Source organism: Squalius cephalus (assembly GCF_949319135.1).
Source record: "Squalius cephalus genome assembly, chromosome: 15".
Classification (NCBI taxonomy): Eukaryota; Metazoa; Chordata; class Actinopteri; order Cypriniformes; family Leuciscidae; genus Squalius; species Squalius cephalus.
In genome coordinates this window covers 4,616,522-4,633,800 of record NC_137136.1, presented here as the reverse complement: position 1 = coordinate 4,633,800, position 17,279 = coordinate 4,616,522, and the positions used below count along the sequence as shown (strand labels likewise).

Below are 17,279 nucleotides of genomic sequence, written 5' to 3'. Positions count from 1 at the left end.
AAATGAAACATTTGGGCAAAAATAGGGATTCTAACTAGATAGGAGAAAAATAATTGGACCAAACGTTCTGAATTAATTCACAAGAAAAGAATAAATGCATAGAATGATTCATTTGCATGTTTCATCCTAACTACAAAAGGTCTATCTACAGATCTGGACAGTCACATTTACAGGGTATATATTGTTCAATAGGTGGACTTCTTTAGTCTTGTTGGGAATAAAATGTTTATGTGGCAACAAGCAATCTTTTTTCCAGACTATATTGAGGGAGCGCCCAGCTAGGGCTTATTTCCCGAGATTATGACGTCATTCGGCAAGCCCCGCCCCCGGCTCGCTTACGCACTCTGCACGTACGGCAGTTAAACACGTTCAGTTTGTGTAATAACCGACCGCCGCGAACACAACAGCGATCGGCGCGGCGTTTAGGAGGAAAGCGTCGCGTCAGACCGTTACTTTCTCACGCACAACATGGAACAGAGGACGTTAGTTAGAAAACAACAGCGCATGAGGCAAAAACAAGCGCGGACACCCGCAACTTCACGCTGACAGCGATTTAAAAGCCTTCGTAAAAGTTTCGCTGACGCGCGCGTGACGTCGGACGAGTCAAATGTAACAGGCGAGTTTGTTTGTTTGTCTTTAATAATTAAAATCGGAGGGAAGTGTAGGTTGGCATGGGCGCCAAACAGAGCAGTCCCGCTGCCAACGGGCGCACGCGAGCGTACTCGGGCTCGGATCTCCCGTCGAGTAACGTTAGCGGCAGAACGGCTGCGATGAGATATCACGCGCACAGCACATCAGGTGCTACTTCATCATCATCAACATCATCATCATCAGCGGCGGTGGCTTCCCACTATATCGCCGCCAGGACGCGCTCCGTGGGGGGTGGCACCGGTGGCCCGGGCGTGCGACCCCAGTCGAGCATTAATATACCGAACTCCGGGGCGTATAGCTCTCAAGAGTCCGGTAACAGCACACCGGAGGAGAACGGCGGAGAGAGAGAGCGGTCAGCCGGCACCCCGAGACTGTTGATCGGATCTTTACCTGCTCACCTGTCGCCTCATCTCTTTGGAGGTAACAGTTATCGATAGTTGATATGACATACTTAAAGGGATAGTGCACCCAAACATGAAAATTCTGTCATCTTTTAACGTTACTCACCCTCATGTTCCAAACCTGTATGAGTTTTGTTCTGTTGAACTCAAAAGAAGATATTTTAAAGTTTGTTGGTAACCAGACAGTTGGTGACTTCCATAGTTGGAGGTCCATCAACTCTCTGGTTACCAACAATCTTCAGAATATCTTCTTTTGTGTTCAACAGAACAAAACTCATACAGGTTTGGAACAACATGAGTGCGAGTAAATGATGACAGAATTTTCATTTTTGGGTGAACTATCCCTTTAACTTGTTTTAATCCTTGTAAACATGGGTGGTCGACATGAAGTTTTCATGTCCATCAGCATTTTTATATATATATCAATGCAAATGTTGTAAGAGCACTGTGTATATAATACGTTTGAGAGGTTGTTAAGCGTCGGTGTCAAGGTCATGTTTGTTATTTTTCTACTTCCCAGCTTATGTCATGATCAAGTTCACAATGGCAATAATTAATGGATCAACCCTTGTAGAGTTTGAACCTTCAACATTTAGGTAACCACTAGGTCACACCACCACCTATAAGGTTAAACCAACCTAGTGGTTTCCAACAGTGACGAAAGAATATGTATTGGCTGAAGCAAAATGGTGAGCTTATCGAAGGATGTGATGAACCTTTTGTTCTATATTTTGTGCAGTTATGTGCAAGCTGTTTTTTTTACAGATGCATGGTGACGTGCTGGTGCAACAGTGGTATGGTAAGAGACTGCAACATGTTCTGTTGTGGTTGTAGATGCATGCGAGCGATCATTATTTCTGATTAGTTCAGTCGTCATGCGGGTCACAACTGTGGTTGTGTTTCTGAGAACCTGTTCAGTAATCTGATTCATAAACAGCGGTCATAAATGGCTGATTCTCAGGAAAACTGTCCAGAACAGGTTCTGGTCATCATATCAACAAGTTTTGTTTTGCATTATGCACATTTGACTCCCAGTTCTCATTACCGTTCTAATTCTCTTCACATTTGACTCGGTTCTCATTTTTTTCAATTCATGCATTCATACAATCTTTCAGTTCATGACAATGACCTTGCACCATGCTTTACAGTTTGAGTTACAGGAAAGCTTTACCCAATAGTAAAATGTCCAGATGCATGATTTTGGAGGCAAAATGTCATGTAAAATAATGTCTCAGAGCAAAAAAAAATTATAATGGCTGTACAATATTCTTTAAGTATACCTCATTTGTTCTCTTGTATTGAAGTGAAATATGGCCTGTACGTGTGAGATTGACGCTGATGTTTTGTTTGGCCGTTCTTTGTTTCTTACACAGACTCTGGAATATTCAAATCCAGTGGGAAAGGCAGGTGAGGCCGTCAGTTATTGGGATGGATGGAATATCCTCAGTCGTTGTGGCCTGGATTGAACTTTAATTCTCTAACAGGCTCTTACTGGTGATTGTAGTTAATCTTTAAACGTTGGCTGAGTATGACTTCTAACCGACTGTGGATGAGATCAAGAAGGGAGTTTTTATAGGGGAAATGAGACTTGTTCATTTTCTGTTATCAAAAAGCACGGGGGAATCCTTCCTATAACAGGCTTACCATATGTGCAATTTGTATCAAACCTGGAGGCAAAATTGTGTTGTGTCATGATTATTATCTAGATCTCTATTTGAATTTCTTATTTTAATTGTGTGACTTTACGGTGTAAAAAGAGACTGAGACCTGTATAGAAAAACCAGTGTAGTTCTGCACGTTTCAGTGTTGATCAGTGTAATGCAGTTTTGAAAGAGATCTTGCTGTATTGACACACACAAGATTGAAAACACTCTTTTAATGAGCTGACATCAGAGAGAAGTATCACTTCTAGTGAATGTGTTTAATTTCTAAGAATTGTAATTATATGCACGCACAACTAGTTGAATTTTGAATGACAATAATATTCCATAGACTTTGTCGTACAGTGCTGATTTACTCTCCTCTTGTTTAGTTTCACGTAACGCATGCATGCCATGTTCAGTTGTTCTCGTTTTATTAAACATATTGTATATGTAATATAAAACCAGTTTTATCCAAAAAGATTTCCAAACTATATTTGCAATGCATTGTGTGCTGGTATCACACCAAAAACAAAATCTGCTTTCATGCTAGCCATGCACTGATGAGTTAAGTGCAATAAGAGCAAACACTTTTTATATAGACAATAAATACGGTTAGATTTAACTTCATGTTGTCTTTTAAAGCTTTGATGTCCTACAAATCTGTTGACGGAGATCTAGACCATTTCCACACCGCAAACCACCAATGAAACCAGATCCAGTCGTTTGGTTTAAAAAAAAATGTCCTCTGCCGGTCATGCATGAGCTCAGGACACCTGACACGTGGTCCATGTTCATACTGTCCACACTCAGTAAAACACACACACAAACAGAGAGTGAGCCAAACTGTGTGTACATTAAACACACACTGCCTTCCCCCTGCTTCACTCTCACTTTAAATGAAAGCCAGGAAGTGTTTGTTGTGGCTCTCCTTTGCTGTCTGCTTTTCTCTGACTTGACTTTGACTCAACAGGCTTTGTGCGGCTCTCTTTACCGGAACGGCTTCGCCTACAAGCTGGTGAATGATTGCTATTGTGCACTAACGTTTCTGTTTTTGATGGTGGTAGCACATGTTGGCATATAGTTGATATGTCTTAGGCTTCCACATCTACTTATTTTTACTAGTTGACCAATCGTCTGTCAATGTTTACCTTATGTAAATGACTTACAAAACACTGTGCAGCATCAGCGGTCTTGTCCAGCGTTGTTTTGATGGACAGTGTGTGACTGAGGAAATGAAAGCAAAGCATACATATCTCCATTGCATGCTTTTGCACCTGAATTCAGACCATCACAGATGTTCAAAGTGCAAGCACATTCACTCAAGACATGCTTTTCGAATGCAAGTTAGTTAACTTACAGATAATATAGAGAGAACAAATATTTTAATATTGTGATCGTCCAATACCAATCTGGCTGATAAATATTACGTTATTAATATTAACACTGAGAACATGCTTTGTGCATCAAAGTGTTTATCAGTGTACACAAGATCTTGTCATTAGACCAAAAAACTAACTATTTTAAAAAATCTAAAAAAGTTTGCATATATCTTTTTTGTTGAGTATTATTTGATACATCACTCAATTATAATCAGAGACCCAAAATGAGCAAAGATTATGCCATTTGGTGCATTTACACTTATTTAAAACAGAGTTAAGGCATGTTCACACCAAGGACGATAAGGATATTTAAAAATCGTTCTAAATGTAAGAGAATAGCAGACTCCACACCACAACGATAATCAATTTTATAAAATTTTTTAAAGAGCTTTAGCATTTAAAGGGAACCTATTATGCTCCTTTTTTACAAGAGGTAATATAATGTGTCTGTGATGTTTCAGCTCAAAATACCCCACAGATCAATTATTATACCAAGCCCAAAATGCCCCTTTTTGGGTGGAAGCAAAAACATAATTTTTTTATTTGTGTATCTTTAAACACAATTTAGCTGTGCTCCCCATCCCCCACCCCCCCTTTCCAGAAGAGGGCTGTACCGTTACAGCTCGTGCTTCGGATACGCTGGCAACAACAAAACTGGAGAAACAGTATGGGGCCGTTTCCACAGAATGCTTTTGCATGGGTGTGGGGATTTTTATCATTATTGGGTGATTGTGTGCACATTGCCGACACAGATTAGTGTTCAAACACCATGTCAAAGTGAATTTTGTACAACAGGTCCCCTTTAAAGTGGGGAAACGACAATATTGGAGCATGCACGGCACTTATAATAAACAATAATATGGTTATCATTATAGTTAGGGTAGGTTATTGTCTTGATGGGCTTTTAAGGTTTTAGTGAATCAGTTCAGACTGCTACTCTGCACTGATTTTAAAACTATTATTCAGCAATTCATTTAGCATGTAATGAATATCACCAGATAACTAGAGCAAAGATGGGGAGCAAAAGACATATTCTCATTGGGAATCGGCTGACATCAGGGAAACGGCGCATTAAGCGTAGCTCGAACTTGAACTCTGTTTGGGGAATGGGTCAGTAGTCTGGCTGGCTGGTTTGCTGCCGCAGCAGTTCAAACTCCACTTCTTTAATGGATAAACCGCCTCCCTTCCCTTCTACATTACTCCCAGGACTGGCTCCGTTCCACTCGCTGCTCAAAGAGCTTTCAACAATCTCTGCGCCACTCGCATTATATCTCTCACATGCACACACACGTTGATGCCTAAGGCCTCTGGAACATTTAAAATGATACCTTACCCAAAAATGAACATTTCTGTCATCATTTACTCACCCTCATGCCATTCCAATCCGATATGACTTTCTTAAAACAAAAGAAGATGTTTTGAAGAATTCCTCAAGTGTTGTTTTGTGTGTGTGTGTGTGTGTGTGTGTGTATACAATTAAAGTCAGTGGGGTCCAGTGTTGGGACTTTTCTCTAAATTTGTTTAAATATCATAGAAAGAATGAAAGTCAAAGTGTTTGGAAGAATATTTTTTAGAAGAAAACATTTTTGGAATGACAAGAGTGACAGAATACATTTTTTGAGTGAACTATCCCTTTAAGCCATTTATTTTAACAGGTGACGGCATTCACACTTGCCAGGAGCACTGCGAGCAGTTTCAGCCTATTTTTCTTGCATGCTAATTATGCAAAATGCCTAATATGCAAATACATCTAATGCTGTATAAGCAGTGTAGCACAATCTCTGTTTATTAACTAATTTATACTGTCACGCTTTGTATACCATCAGCTCAGTCCAAGTTTGTCCTTCTCAGTGTGTTCTTCGGCAGCTGGTGATGTTTCTGCGTCAGCGCGTCACAGATTCAGTTTGACTGGGTCGTCGGGAAGATTTCACACATGAGATGCTTTATGAAGTCTATGTGCATGCGCAAACATCGCCCCTGGATCCAGTAATCGATAGTCAATGTCCCACCCCGCTGCTGTGTCCTGCACATTTGACATGGACATCAATCCGGTCTTACTTTTTTCACTGCGTCTCTAACAGACCGCTTTAAATCAGATAGACAGAGAATCGTCCAAGGCCTTCATGCACTGCCCATATCATTGATGCACAGTGAGTAGTATCGATTTGCTGTTCATTGCATTCATAGTCATCTGCAATATTAGGCAAAAAAGTTCTTTCGTTTATTTATTTATATCATCAGCAATTAAATGCAGTATAACAACACACTGCCATGATTGGACAGATAATTTGCAAATGCAAATTATTTTTTTTGACAAACATCTGTCAAATGCATAAATGTAATTGGTCATTTGAGGGAATGTGCTTAATTGTCGTGATATAAAAATCTAGTCCTAGTAATAGGCCCCATTTTTTGTGTCAAATTTTTCATTGTTTATTTTCAGGTGAAATATAACCCAGAGATGTTCTTGACTTTTTTTGTTGTTGTTGAGATTCACACTTTTCACATTTTAAGTAATAACTCATAACGTGTCTATGGATTCTTTATAAAAATCAAAATAAAAATTTATGTGAGTATCATTTTGAGTTTGAGAAAATAGGTAAATGTCAAGATGCATCTCTAATTTAGTCACAAGGCTAAATTAATTTATTTTTTAAGCTTTATCGCCCAACTATGTATGTCCGCGCTCTCAGGTCAGATGATCAGCTGCTCCTGAGTGTGCCTAAAACTAAGCGTAAGCTCAGAGGGGACCGTGCCTTTGCTGTGTCTGCTCCTAATCTATGGAACGATCAGGCCTCTTCTCTGTCTGTTTTTAAAACCCGTCTAAAACCCATTTTTTCTCTGTGGCCTTTGATACCTAGTGAGATGTCGACTTTATTTGCTTGATTTAATTTCTTATTTTGATTGCCTTTATTGCGTGGCTATTATTTGTACTCATGTTTATGTCGTTTAATTTTATTGTTGTATTTTATTTGTAATTTTGCGTAATTTTCCTGTTCAGCACTTTGGTCAACTTTGGTTGTTTTAAAGTGCTTAACAAATAAAGTTGGATTGGATTGGATTGGAACTATAGTCCTGCTTCATATTTGTGAAGCAACTACAGAGAGTCTCATCACAGGCTTGTTTTAACAAGTGCTGATGATTTTGAATCTCTTGCCGAGGCATGACTGACTCCACATTCTTTTTAAAGGTATTTGCAGAGCTAAAAGTTTGGACTTTTGTACTTTATTATACAGGGTGACCGAAAATGTGGAGCATCATGACTCTGATTTGCTCAGGGAAAATTCAATGAGCCATGGTTTTTTTTCTAGCCTGATATATTGCTTGTCAGCATTTGTAGAGCTCTAAACCCAGTCAAGAACTCTTATTATTCAATTACCCTCTTGTCATTTTTCAACTCTTTTGTTGTTATTTCTTTAGTGGAACACAAATCATAATCAAATTACAATTTGTCCTCCTGCAGAAAATCATTGTGGTTATGGAGTTGAACCAACTTGGAAGATTCGGTATTGAGTGACTTGCAGGACAGAAGGTACAAAGGAACAGCCGGTTCCCTGTGGGCATAAACAGGAAGAGGATGCATCAAAATCAGATGCAGAACAGACCCTATGGATCTGTTTATTCTCAAAAGAAGACTTCTGTGGGAAAATAAATAAATAAATATATATATATATATTCTGCCATGGATATTTCTAGGTCTAATTCTGTATTTTTCATGGACGGGCAAATAAAGTATCTGGTGCCATCTGCATGAGATTTAATGATTATAATGGGAGTAAACTAGTGTTGTTTTTTTGTTTTTGTTTTTAAACAGTGGATAGGTAGCAGATTAATCAGTGTCGATGGAAAGACATGAGATTAGATTCCTTGAAACATGTTTGTGTTTAGCCAGCTGTTATCTGACTGATTCTGTGTATATACTCATGATTTTTCACCCAATTAAAAGCATTTTTGTACACACTATGCATATAAGCACACTATCCATATAGGGAACTTAATGTCACAGCAAAAGTAGATTTTAAGAAGTGAAAATGCTGGCGAAGACTTGCAGCTTTAAATAGACTTGTCATTTGCAGGAAGAGCTGCTTATGAACGGTTGCGACACTCATTTTTATATGACTCTGTATCTTATTTTGTAACGCACCACATTGTGTTCTTGCACAATGTCTATTGTTGAAGATTGTTTTATTTGTTCCTCCACAGGCCTTTATAGTGTTGAAAACCTCATAGTGCTTAGGTGAACGGTATGCATGAGCGCTTAGATCATCTGTGCATCATGAAGGCAGGGATTTAATCTTATTACACTCTATAAGTCGTGTGATTATCTCTGCGAGCAGACGGCAGGCACACAGCACTGTATCCATCATTACTGCTGATCCATTCAGATGTTCTGGAAACAGCATTATTACATATAGAGTTTCTTTGTTTTTTAAATCGTATGCACATTTATGCATTTGGCAGATGCTTTTATCCAAAGTTTTATCCAAAGGTATGCGTTTGATCAGTTCATGTCCTTCTGGGCAATCAAACCCATGACCTTGGCGTTGCTAGCACAATGCTCTACGGTTTCAGCTACAGGAATCCAGGATATTATTCATTGCAATGATGCAAAATTTACTATGCACAAATAGCAAATGGGATTTTTAAAAAGGCTTTGTTTTTACTGCTTATTTTAGCAAGTTTAGTAGGTCATCCAGGTATTCTATGCATGCAGAAAATGTGCATATTATGTGTAGTGTGCATTTGTTTTGGTGCATCTCTCTGAGAGCACTTCTTGCCGAGGTATTCATTTATTCCTTCAATACTGTTATCTTGATTTTAGTCAAATTGCACCCCATGGGTTGGATTTGTACCTTTCAGATGAAGTAAGAGTGACATTTTGGCCAGATGAAGTGACCAGAAAGTTCTATATGCAAATTATGCAGACAAGCACGCAGCGTGCAGACAAGCTCATGCCGTTTAGTTAATTGCGCGCTCAGAGAAAGTAAGTGTCCTGTCTCTCTCGCTGACTGCATACGGCACATTAGATGCCGTCGCCAGTCGATTCTCAGTTTCCCACTGGTTTGGTTTTATGGCAGGTGCGCTGCACTCAAGTGACTCCTGATTGCTGAATAATCACCATCTAATCTGCATTCACAAGATCCTTAAACTCAGGTGAAGTGCTTCGTGATTCTGCTTCCTCTTCATTCGTCCATGATAGACGGGAACCTGTCAGGTTCTCAGCTCCAGCTCTCGAGGTCCACTTTCCTGCAGCATTTAGCTCTGATCTTGATCAAACTCACCTGCCAGTAACTTTCTAGTAATCCTGAAGACTTTGATTAGCTTGTTCAGGTGTGTTTGATTAGGTTTTGAACAAAACTCTTCAAGTGGACCTCAGGGGCAGAGTTGAGATCCCCTGGGCTGCGTTTAAGGGTGCTTTCACACTGGCAGTTTAGTTCGGAACGGGGCTCGGTTCGCATGAAAAATTGCTAATGTGAATGCTGTCATGCGCACCGCACTGGGGTACCAAACCCGAGACTACCTGGAGGAGGTGGTCTGAGTTTGGTTGCTCCCGAACCGTGCCGCTGTTCGCGTGAATGTGAAAGCAACACGGACTCGCGTGGGCACTTGTTCAGGAAGTAAAGTGACTTGCACATGCATTTTAGCTGATTATGATGCATTTAGTTAAATAAAACACATGTAAGGGATGATAGTGTTGATGATTCACCTTGGATACAAGCGAGAGTGAGCCTGCAGTGTATTCGCGCATAGCGTGTGGAAACAGGACAACAAATTAATGGAAATCCACTGTTTCCTCAAAAGAGTCCGTTTGCAAGCAGCAGGAGGCCACCTTATGCGACACACACACACACACACACTCTCTCACACACACACACACACACACACACACACACACGGTAAACCTGTGTTGTTCACTCAGCTGTGCATAATAGCACCGAATGAATAAAAAACACAATATATTGACCCGCTTTCTGTTTTCTATCATGTGCCATGCACGTTTGCGATGACGTAATATGCACGCAAACGCACCAGGATTCGATAAAATCAAGTTGAGTGTGAAACCAGACCAACGCTGCGGGGGGGCGCCGGGAACAATCACGCTCGGACCGCAGTAAACAAGCCCACTTGTTCACTTTTGTATGCCCTTCCCTTGCTAACTTTATAGTAATGGTTCCGATATCCAACTCTGCTCTCCCATTGGTAAACGCTGCATCACATTACCTCTTTTTTTGCATAAAGTAGAATTCTTCAATCTGATTGGCTTTCCACTCAGGATTAGACGTGATGAGTTTTCCCAAAGACAGTGGGTAATTTGCTCTGTGATTTCAATTGGTTGTGGTTGTGTGAAGGGGGCAAAAAAACACACAGATGCGTTCGATATGACGAGATTGAAATCACACAGTTTCTTGTGAAACTAAAATGACCTCCTCTGGGAAAACTCGTCCTGTCTGAAATCTCTGAATAGGGTTTGAGTTCTGTCTGATTTCAAAATGATTGGCTTCTAAAGGTGATGATGCATTGCTCAAAAAATACCATCACCTTGAATGCTGTTTTAAAAAAGCAAACTGCGGTTTGTTGTTTTACATGCTGGTCACTTCCTGTCTAAGCTGTAAACAGGAAGTGCAGGTAACCTGCTGTTGTCTGGTGATTTGAATAGGTTACTTTTTCTCTTCCTCAGTGTTCTCATTTCATGGTCTGAGAATCAGAGAATACACAGTGTGTGTTCAACATCACTAGGTTTGTGCTATCTAGAGCTAGGTGAAAGAGCAAAGAAATCTCATGTGAATTTTAGGATACCGGTACTTGCTATACAAACAAACAAACAAAAACAACAATTTTTTTTATATATATATATAATATAACAGACGCTCCAAGTTAAAAAAGAAAAAAAAATTATATATATATATATATATATATATATATATATATATATATATATATATATATATATATATATATATATATATATATATATATAATTTTTTTTTCTTTTTTAACTTGGAGCGTCTGTTCTCATTTACATTGACTGTAAAGAAAAGTGCTTGTGGTTAAATCCAGTAAATTTCTCCTTTTGTTGTCCATGGAAGAAAAAGTTAATTTATCAGGGTAACCGCTTCCTCGCCTTCATTCAGCCCTATAAGGTGACGCTGTGTCACCTTGTCAAAATGTAGCATGTTTACGATAATTTACGGTAGGATGCCTCTGACATTTTTTACACTAAATGGCCGTTTTATTCCCCAGTCCATCTGCTCGTCTGTGCTGACAGCTTTATGAATTATAAATATCTCTTCTCTGGACCCTCACTTGAATCGGCCTCTCCATCAATAGGACTGACCTTCAAACGTACCGTACCGCTCATACATGTTTTTTTTTGTGTGTGTGTGTGTGTGTCAGTAGTCTTATCAATTTGTTTTTTTATTTCTTTCTGGCCATGTAAGTGCATAATGTCTCTCACATAGGGCTGGGTGATTAAAAGATAACAAAAATTATCGCAATATAACAAAATATGATGTGTATATATATATATATATATATATAAAAAATCTATATGTGTATGTGTTATTGTATTATTAATGTGGACAGTATTGAAGGAGTAATGGAATATAATTACAGTATTTTTTGTTGAGCTGTAGCAACAAAACCCACACCCAAAATGATTCTGTTGGTAATCTTAAGTTAACTCGTGCACATTTTTATGTTTGAATATTTTACCTCAGATTTGTGAACTGTTCACCTTTTTTGGACATTGAACCTTTAATTTAACCTTATCTTTATAAATGTTTTGAATATTTTACCTCAGATTTGTGAACTGTTCACCTTTTTTGAACATTGAACCCTAACCCTTACCCTTATCATCATAAATGTTTTGAATATTTTACCTAATTTCTGAAATGTGCCAGTTTGTGTCATGTTCTGTCAGTAAAGAGTAGTTTAACTCCACAATAAACTGTCTGGTTTCTAAAACTTTCACTCAGCAGGAAAAATCTCCCTTTAAACTTGTAAGAAATATAGATTTTACATTTTCCGTGATAATTATCGATATCAGCTGATATGAAAAATTTTAGCGTTATCATTTTTTTGCCCATAGCGCCCAGCCCTGCTCTCACCATTGATAGATAAACTCTGAATTAGCCATTCAAGCACACAGTATTGACGTTCTCCATTGAGCTGTTGCTGTGCTGTGCTGAAATCTATTTGCCAGAGGGATTATAAGGCCCAATCCAGATTAAAACCTCCCAGAAAACCTTCACATGTGTTTGTGTGTGTGTGTAAAATGGAACGCTGCATTCACTTTATTTCAGTTCTGTGAATTAATGTCATTTTCTTGTCACCTTGTCAAAATGTATTATGTGTACTATCATCAGCAGTAGGGCAGCTACTTTAAATTACGGCCCTATGAAGTTCTTTTTTTTTTTTTTTTTTTTATGAGGTTGATGTACTGTGAAAATTACCTCTTAAATTTTTAGAACTTAAATAATTGTTGTTTGTTGGGGCAGTGTGAACAACAGCAAAAAAACAAGAATGAAAATAAAAAAAATCAATAATGAAAAGGTCATAAAAGGTCAATAATGGATGATTTTGATGTATATCATACCTGTAGTATTACATGTGACCCTGGATCACAAAACCAGTCACAAGTCGCACGGGTATATTTGTGGCAATAGCCAACAATACATTGTATGGGTCAAAATTATAGCCAAAAATCATTAGGATATTAAATAAAGATCAGGTTCCATGAAGATGTTTAGTAAATTTCCTACCGTAAATATATAAAACATTTTTGTGAGTGAATGCAGCACTTTTTTTTTGCACCCTCAGATTCCAGATTTTCAATAGTTGTATCTCGGCCTAATATTGTCCTATCTTAACAAACCATACATCAATGGAAAGCTTATTTATTCAGCTTTCCGATTATGTATGAATCTCAATTTAAAAAAATTGACCCATGTGAATGGTTTTGTGGTCCAGGGTCACATATACTATAAAACTTATATAAATAGACCTCAGGGGGGAAATAATAAAATAAAATAAATGTTGATAATCTCTGTTATTTTGCTCAGATTTCAGATGTCTGTTCAGACCATGATGTCTGTGTCCGCAGATCAGCTCTCTTTACACTCCCTCAAACTTGATCAGTTTCCTTACTGTGGATGAAAAGGGAAATTGCAGGCCGAACCCTGTGGTATTGTGCGCTCGTCATTGTCTCAGCGATTTAATTTTATCCTGGTTACGTCAGTCACACACACACACACACACACACACACACACACACACACACGGTGAGAGCGCGAGACGCCGCTGCTGATGAGAGACCGTCTGCTGCCAGAGACATGGATCTCATAGAGATGTGGCGATTAAAGGTTTAATAAAGACACCTGACGCAATGGAGATATTAAGCTTTAGCCTCAGATCATGAACAAACACAGTCTCTATTGTTCACTATCAGCATATATAGTATACTGTGTTTATTGACTGTGCATGAGAATCAACTTCCAAGTATGGTTCTTGTGTAGAGCTGAATTTTATTTTATTTTTTTATTTTTTTTGATTGGCTTGATGGTCAGAGTGAGTCAAATAGGTCATGGTTAGTTTGGCTTCCCAAATGAAAAATGGACTGTGATGCTTTCAAAACATAGATCTGTTTGTTTGAGCATCACAACTTTGACTCATCCAGTAAGGGTGAGTTTGGGGCGCGGGACTATCTATTTGACCAACCAATGACAGATATGGAGATTATTTGGGAAATCAGGTGTTATTTTGGCCTTTGCATGTGATCATGCACACACATGACATACTTCTGCATTGGAGCTGCATTAAAAAAGGCTGTGCAAATGCATCTTTTCAGTGCACCCACTCTGAAAGTTCCCAGTTCCTGATTTCATGCCTCAAGAACAAAACAAAAGTAAATTGTCCACTTTCACTGAATTGTTTGTCTGACTCTCTGACTCTCAATAGGTTTATATGGGCTGTTCTCCCCATTTGAACGGAGACTGTTTCAGGAACATTTGATTTTCAGGTACACTGCACATGAACACTGAGATGAGCAGTTATGCAGGTCAGGTGGGGTTTGTTCTCAGAAAGTAGACGGGATGGAAGAGAAAGAGGCATATTGCTGCGAAACTATAGATTGAAGGTGCATTTTTACTGTAAAGCTCTTAAAAGGACAAAAACCATCAGAAAAGTAGTTCATATGACTCATTCCAAGTCTTCTGAAGTCATATGATGGTGTATATGAGGAATAGACTGACATTTAACTTAATGACTGATCAACGGTCATCTGTGTAAATGTAAACCTATATGTAAATGTGAAGTGTTTATAAGGACAACCAGTGTGAAATAAAGTACTTAAATTAACACTGCCAGTCAAAGGTTAGGAATAATTACATAATTTTTTTGGTTTAAAACATTTTTATTTTTTAATGATAATATGACTTGTTTGTTTGCTTGGTTTTATTGTATTTAAATGATATTTGTATTTTTGTAATTGAATTTTTGCCATGAAAATAGCCTTAGGTGCTGACATGGCATTAAATGAAACAATTCTATTTTATTAATGTCTATAGTGTGAAATATCATGTGATGCTGAAGACTGGAGTAATGATGCTGAAAATTCAGCTTTGCAATTTTTTTTTAAAACAGTTCTTTTAAAATGTAAAAATATTTCACAAAACGACTGTTTTTACTGAATTTGATCAAATATATGCAGCATTAATGTTTAATGAACAAAAAAACATTCCAAACTTTTGACTGATAGTACACGTATTTCTGATATTAAACAGATTTTTACATATTGTGCGATATATATATATATTGTATCGGAACACAAGTATCTTCGTGATCGAATTGGGAGATAGGTGTATCGTCCCAGCCCTAGTCTTAACATCTTTAGCAGACTTTTTCTCACTTATGACTTGCAGATGAAAATATTAGAAGCAGAAGAGTGAAAACTACAGATAGTGTAGTTACCATAACAAATGCCTGTAGACAATGTAAACCTTGTTGATCATGACAGTAAAGCTTGTTTGACTCTCTTTGAATGTCCTTAACACTAGAACTACCGGAATTCTATAACTACTATGATGGCCATAGCAGTCATTCTGACCACTCATACATTATTTGCATATAATTTCAATAAGCTACATCAAATCTAAGAATAAATGGATCTGTAATATTAGGAAAGGTAATAATAAACATCAGAACACTGCATTTTAATTCTAATGTATGTGAAAATGTATTAGTTAATCGACAACCACAGAACAGCTATTGTAATTACAGATACAAAGTCGAAAGTGAACAATTTTCTATTATTTTCTTTGTAAAATGAAAACAAATGTATTCATCCATGGATATTAGAATACAATAACTTACAAAAACATCGCCAATATGCATTTCAATGGCATAGGTAAAACCTTTATGGGCACATATGAAACGCATGTGTCCCAAACTGGCCAAAACAGTCGTTCTGACCGTCACGGGAAAATAATGTGAAAATATAATAAAATGCGAGAAAACGAACTGATTTAGTAACCAATATTTGTTTAGTGAGCAAAAATATCATGCTGTAAAATTACAATGAAAATCGTATGCAAATGCATACGGTCAGTATGACTGTTATGGCCATTCAAGGTACAAATACTCAGAACTCTTTTGTGTCTTGTAATTTTAATAAAATAACAATGATAGAATAAAATATAGAAACATTTAGGAAAAGTCAGGGTCCTATAGTTACATGGGTTTTAAAGTTATTACATTGCAAAATCATTTAAAACAGTCAAAATGACTGCCTTGGTAGTTTTAGTGTTAAAGAAAGCGAGCGTATAGTATGTGTTGTAGGCTACTTGTCTGACTGCATGATCACCACAGAATAATGTTTTATTCCTTCAGTCTGTATTTCCATAGTAGTTTCCTGCAAAAATCAACAACTTCCGTCCTTTCCCAGGAGAGAGGCTGTAAGAATGCTGTCTTTACATAATTCCCCAGTCGCGTGCACTTCTCCCGAGGATCTCTGCCTCTTTGCTTTACTCTCCTTCCTCCAGACACAGTCATTAATTCCCAGTGAGAGCGTTCACAGAGCTGCATGTGTGAATAGCATCGATCTCTCTGTGAGAGATGCCGTTGCTCAGACGCTCTGAAATATACTCAATTCATGATTACTGAAGTGGGTTTGTCCAGCAGGGAGAGCCAGGTGCCGATCAATAAACCTCAGACGAGAGATGGACTAGTAGTGCCACCTGCCAACCCGGCCGGCATTTTTAAAAGTTACATTTTCTTGCTGACTGGATGTTTAGAAGTGATGTCGTAGTTTTTATGACGGTGCTGAATTTTTATTGTCTTGTATTCCTCGGCAAATGAAAGTCACTGCAGTGTGAAGGTACTGATGCTTGTCATAAGAGTTTCAAATTGTGTTAATAGTGCCAATTTGTGATGGGTTACAATGTAGATTAATGAATTGTACAATGTTTTATCTGCTTCTTTTTTTTTTTGTCTTTTATATGGATTGATATAGAGACCACTGTTGTGTATTTGTATGAACATATCTATAAACATCAGCACTGAAAACACAGATTTATTCTGTTTTCTGGAAGAAAACATTTCCAAATATTCCTATAGTGCTAATTTGTGTCCATTTTGATTGTATAATTATATATAATAAATAATTAGCTCTGACTATAATCAATAGCTCTGACCTTGCCACCTTCTTCGCACGCCGTCTTCATCCAATACGTTGGAAATCGTCACATCCAGGTTTTTTTTAATCGCGAAATTAAACCCCTTACATTAGTTTAACGATTGATGAGTATAGTGGAAAATGATACAGGTTAAGTTAATTACACGCAATACAATAGTGTGTTGGTGGTAAAAGAAATATATGTGTGTTACTTTAACAAAAAATATTTGGGTAAAAAGAACAGTGCCACAAAACCATTTTTTTTGTGCACATTTAAAATAAATGCCTATTTTCTACCCATCTTTTCAACAGAGTGCATTGGAGCAATTTACTATAACAGATCTCTACTTTTGTCTATAGTTGTGTTCCAGAATTTATTTTCATGAGTCAATATAGTAGTATTCCTAGCCAAAATATCAGTCTACCACCATATTTTGTCTACTTTCACGGTTTGGATTTAACCTTCTGAATGCATGTTCACGGGTGGTGATCTGGTCAAGTTGACTGGTTGACTGTGGGATTGTCCAGCAGGACG

The 17,279-nt window shown here is 37.9% G+C and overlaps 1 protein-coding gene across 2 annotated transcripts in view; it reads left to right on the top strand.

The window, feature by feature from the left end:
* Positions 1–348: 348 nt before the first annotated feature.
* znrf2b (zinc and ring finger 2b) overlaps positions 349–17,279 on the top strand; it is a 40,382-nt gene continuing 23,451 nt past the window's right edge. Inside the window, exon 1 of one of the 2 annotated variants that reach the window (XM_079895135.1) lies at positions 349–1,071. In XM_079895135.1, the coding sequence (XP_079751261.1) occupies positions 672–1,071 (400 nt within the window). In that variant the 5' untranslated portion in view covers positions 349–671. The remainder of the gene's footprint in view (positions 1,072–17,279) is intronic. The other variant, XM_079895136.1, reaches the window with a different exon arrangement.